The 5,684-nt window shown below is 35.2% G+C and overlaps 1 protein-coding gene across 1 annotated transcript; it reads left to right on the forward strand.

The window, feature by feature from the left end:
• The first annotated feature begins 4,203 nt into the window (after positions 1-4,203).
• Positions 4,204-5,316, forward strand: LOC142163952 (uncharacterized). Its single transcript, XM_075221106.1, has 2 exons — positions 4,204-4,528; positions 5,234-5,316. Exons 1-2 carry the CDS (start codon positions 4,204-4,206, stop codon positions 5,314-5,316), a joined length of 408 nt encoding a protein of 135 aa, XP_075077207.1.
• Positions 5,317-5,684: the final 368 nt, after the last annotated feature.

Below are 5,684 nucleotides of genomic sequence, written 5' to 3' on the forward strand. Positions count from 1 at the left end.
CGTGATTCTCGCCATTAACCAGTCATTATGGCGAAAATTATAGGATTAAGTCAAAAAGGGAGCTAACAGTTTACATAATTTCTTATAAAATAATGTCTTAAAGGTTTCATCTCCCCGTATATATAAAGGGAATGGAGTAATTCATTGAACACATTGTAACATACTTAAAAGAACAACATACTATCTTTTTGGCTTTGTTCATATTATTTTGGCTTCAATAATATTCCGGCAATATCTCTTCTAAATTCGAAGGAAGTTAATCCTACGAGGCATAAGTTATACAATTTGCATGGTTTGTATTTATTTTTTCTATTTATTATTCCATATTAAACCTGATTTTCCGCTTTATATCAAATTGGATCACGTATCTTTAAAACCGCATATAAATTCAATTGTTATCCGAACTTTTTGGTAAACACTTTTACTTGCAGCAGCTCTAATTGAGAAAGGTGAATTAAAAAGGAAAAGTTAGCCAATAAGTAAAAGGTCTTCTACTCTTTTCTTCCCTTTTCTTTGGTCGTACAGAGAATTGTTAAGCTAATAATTGTAAAGTTACAAAGCAGAATAATTATTAAAGGACACTATTTTCCTTTCTCCGGGGGCGAGGGGGTTGGAGAGGCTCACTCATTGCTTATGATTTTAGAAATTCCCCAGAATTTTGTTAATCGTACATGAAATGTTCGATTTGAGGAAGATATTCCTTTTCCCTTATTTTTTGTTTTGTTTTTGTCTATTTAATTTGTGAACACAGCGTATAAATTATTTTTTACTTTTAGTTAAATACAACATCAGATAGTGGGAGGTTTTGGCAAGCTTTTGACTATCCAGTAAACGAGATAGCAAGGGGAAATGAACGTACAATATGTAAGCTAATTATAATTAACTTAAGCCAGTCAATACACAGTATAAAGATTTATATCTACTTTAACCTATCCTTGTTACATGACACCCTTGTAGAAAAATAGGCTCATATAAAGGACCGCGCGATTGTACATGTTGGTAAAAATCACAACTTTATAAATCCTTATCAGTGTTCTCCTTTGCCCCTGATTTGATGTAATATTTGATATACACGAGCAGACTTTTCGTTACTTTATACTTTGTGGGAACTGGATTCGATATAGCAAAATAAACAAAAAAATACTCACAAAATTAACTCAAGCACTAGTCTCCACTTTACCCGTTAAGATTTTAAAGGTCACAATAAAGAGAACATAAAAACTAAGACAAAATAGCGCCTACGTGATATACCATTGTTCACCTTCAATGGTTGCTACTTCATTTGCTCTTCACTTTAACTGATTCATTCTCTGCACAATTACATCTCGTAGTGTTGGTCCAAAGATAGTTTAATTTGAATAACTAATTCATTATATTTGTTATTCTTCATTCCAAGAACCAATCATGTTGAATGAATTCATGGTCATGAGATTCTTCATTTGAATTCAAAGCCTCCAGAAGAATGTTGAAGAGAATCAGTCAATGGGAATCCCTAGCAACCATTCATCCTAACGAAATGAATTTATAATTTTATATAGCTTGCCTTTTATTGGTAACTGAAGTTCCTCGGCACAGTAATTACCTTTACTAGTATTATTGTGATTACTGTAGTTCAAAAACATAAAAATGCCTCTGTCAAGTTGGTTCGCTAAGATTGAAAATTTAAATTTGTTGAGTTCAAACTTTTACCTTCTTCTTGCTATTGAATTCAATTAAACTTTTAATATTATGATTTATATTTAATATTTGTTAAAATTTAAGTGTATATAAAAACACATTATATATATATATATATATATATATATATATATATATATATTAATGTCTGTTGAAATTATCGGCTTCAGTTGATGAACTCATTGGACGAGACTCTATCCTCCATCCACCTCTAATAGGAGACTAAATTTAAGAAATAAGACCACAATTATACGTTGTATTTCATTTGGACGTTCAAAAGAATAAGTAATATTTTAAATTCAAAATATATCACTCGATTGTTTCTTTCCTACACTTTTGAAGTAAAGAACGATTGTTTAGTTTGTGGGTGGCAGACTGGCCGGATGAGATTGAGGAATGTGTTGGAGTGGGATTGATGATATATATAGAGTCCGGAACTAAAGTGTTGCAAAAATAGACTCAAAACACCAAATTAGGTGAAAAAAAGACGTGAGAACATTTTTATATATAGCGGCATGAAACGTTAACGACAAGTTTCTCCGTTAATATATAGAGCATGTAATTCATGCGATATGCCTTTTATTTATCTGGCCCACAATAATTGGTGGGTATAACACATGTAATACATGCGCTGTATGTACAACGCATATAAGACATTCGCTATACCCAACAATTATAACCCCCGCACTGAATATTTGCTTACTTAAGGACCAATATTCTTTCTTCAAAAATTCATTCTTCAACATCCTTTGTATTTTGCTTACTCATTCCGAAAATATTTTCTTACTCAATTTTTTTTTTGCATTTTGCGAGAACGTCTGAAGAGCGAAAAATTAGGGTTGCATTCTATTGGGGGGAGGGGTGAGATTGTCGTGGAGAATAACTTAGTACACTATAGTTGTTCTTCACAGAGTATTATTAAATTGCCACTCACATTGGAGTACGATAGATTAGTATCTTTGATTTGTAAAGAATGAGTGTGAGTAAATGTTCGGTTAATATTAAGGTAACCGCAAGATATCCTTATTCGCTTACTCCGCAAGGAGTTGCTTGTTATGCTGAGTTTAACATCGAAGACGATGAAACTCTGCAAGATTTTTTGAGGACTCTAGATAAATATCGGGATCTTCTTGTGATAAAAATGCTGGAAATATACGTTAGGTTTGAAGACGTCAACACTATTGTGGTTCCGCAAAATATGGATAACCCTTAATCATTTGGTGGTATTTTTGGAGCGGTTTTATCCGAACAGGTTCCGTATGAAAGAGTCTGGCCAGACCTAAACTTATCTCCACGGGCGAATGAGCAGCAAGGACATAATTTCTTCCCAAGTTTACATAATTATATTCACACGCCGAGTGATAAATTTTAATTTTTCTTGTTGTAGTATGATTATTTTTTTTATGTATCATATTCATACTGACACTTATATCTTCCAAAGGGGTACCATCCAGATATGAATTTTACAAGTTATGAACCAACCAACAGTTGGAATATACCTAATTTTGAAGGTTTGGATCATGATGGTCCATCCACGAGTCATCAATAACTCGATAATGTGCATCATGGGCTATCTACAGATTATGAATTTTAAATTAACAGATAAAGTTAATATATTATGTTGGGATGACTTTGAGAAACTCATTATTTTATTAGTTGTGCAGAAGAAATGAGCAACATGATGGTCTTGTCCTTACTCAGTTACCCGAAGACGATATATTTAATCAGGATCTGGCAGATGACAGTGATTATGACAACAATGATGGTGCGCCTGGAGATGATGCACCCTTCCCTGATGAGAACGACGATGATGAGGAACCATACTTTGCTGATGAGAATGAGAATGAGAAACCCGATTTGACGAGGGAGCATGATGCCACAAATGAGCATGCTCCATATATGCAGACTCTACCTACCATTAGACCCATAATGTACAGAGTGCCATATGCCCTTTCATTCAAGGGAGATTTCCTACCTTGATCAGTTGCCCAATATGATAGATGTGGATGCCCTCACAAGGGATCTTGATGACATTTGTATAGAAATGTAGGATGAATATAGACCAACGAAGCTCTCTAAGAATATGCTTTTTGCTAATAAAACGCGACTTAGCAGGGCAGTGCGAATTTACAACATAAAATATTATCGTGAGATCGAGGTTAATAAGTCATCTAAGCAAATATACAAGTTTATTTGTTGTAGATGGGATCAAGGTTGTAAGTGAATGCAGCGTGCGAGAAAGTTGAAAACTAATATGTGGATGATGGGGAAATATATTGGCAAGCACACTTGTGATATGGACACATTAAATAGGAATCATTTGAACTTGAATGTTGACTTGATTTCCCTTGTCTTGATTCCACACATTGAATCGTCCATAAGGGTTAAGGTGAAAGAGTGTATAACATCAGTTGCACAGGTATATGGGTGTATCATTACCAAAGAAAGGCATTTTTCTGGCTTAAATGTGCATTTGATATTGTTTATGGTAATTGGGATAAGTCATTTACCGCTTTACCGAGGTACATGGCTGCTTTGCAACACTTTAACCCCGGAACTGTTGTTGAATGGAAGCTTGACCGGAGTCCGGATATACCAGAAAATATATTCAGATATATGTTCTGGGCATTTAAACCAACCATTATTGATTTTGTGCATTGTCGACTGGTAATCTCCATAGACGGCACCCATGTATATGGAAAGTATGATATAAAGATGTTGATTATCGTTGCAATAGATGCTAATGGAAGCATATTTCCCCTCGCATTTTCTATTTGTGCCAATGAAAGTCAAGAGACTTGGACATGGTTTTTAAACCACTTGAAGGATCATGTTGTGAGACAACGTTCAGGTATTTGTCTAATAGTTGATCGACGTGGTGGGATTTTAAGTTTTGTGCAGACTTAGGATGCATGGAAGGATCCATATCCCTACCACCGTTACTGTGTTATGCACTTGAAGGCCAACTTCCAGCGGGCTCATCCGACCAAGAACTTATATGATTTAATATGGATTGCTGCAATAGGCCATAAAGAGTGTAAATTCAGGATGCGAATAGAATTGATTAGGTAGGAAGACGAAGGAGCTTAGCGTTGGTTGATGCAACATGAGCTTGATAAGTGGACTTTGCATAAGGATGGTGATAGAAGATGGAGAATTTTGACTACAAATATGTCAGAGTCTTTCAATAGGTTATTGAAGTCTACTTGTGGATTGCCTGCCACTGCCATGGTGCGGATGTCAATCAAGTATATGGTGGAGAGGTTTGTTGAAAGATCCCGAAGTGCACCGTCCTTGTTGGAAATGGGTGTTCAATTTATGCCACAACCGATGAAACGATATGAGAAATATAGGAAGCGGGGACAATGTCATTCATATTTGCAATATTGTAACGATCGAAATATTTTTGATGTTCGCACCGGTTTGCATCAAAACGGCAGTAATAATACCCACACCATCAATGAATCTAGGCGATTATGTTTATGTGGGAAATGATCGATTTATCACTTGCCATGCTCCCCTGCCATGAAGTGCTTTCAATATGTTGGGTTTGCAGCGACGATGTACGTTGATAAAGAATATAGTGTGGCTTCATATGTAAACACTTATAGCGGCTACTTCCAACCAGTGGGTTTTTAGCATTATTGGACGCTGAAACCATTTAAAATGGTGTGTAATAAGAATTTTGTGCATCGATGGCAAGTGCAAAAAAGAACACAGATACGGAACCAAATGGATGTTAGTAATACCGTTTATGTAGGTAAATGTGGTATATATATTCCCAAACAGGAAACGATCGCCGTAAATGTCCTTTAGTCAGTTTGGGAAGCGGTGGCAATTCCGCTCCTGGTTGCTATTCATCCAATGTTGGCAATTTTCAAGCATAAAATTAATTATTTTTAGCAGTATATTTTGTTGTACTAAGTGTCTGTAATGGTGCGTGCTTGCAATATTTATGAAATAAAATTATGTTTCCAATAGTATTAAATCTAATTGATATTTAGCAT

Source organism: Nicotiana tabacum, chromosome 9 (assembly GCF_000715075.1).
Source record: "Nicotiana tabacum cultivar K326 chromosome 9, ASM71507v2, whole genome shotgun sequence".
NCBI classification, from domain to species: Eukaryota; Viridiplantae; Streptophyta; class Magnoliopsida; order Solanales; family Solanaceae; genus Nicotiana; species Nicotiana tabacum.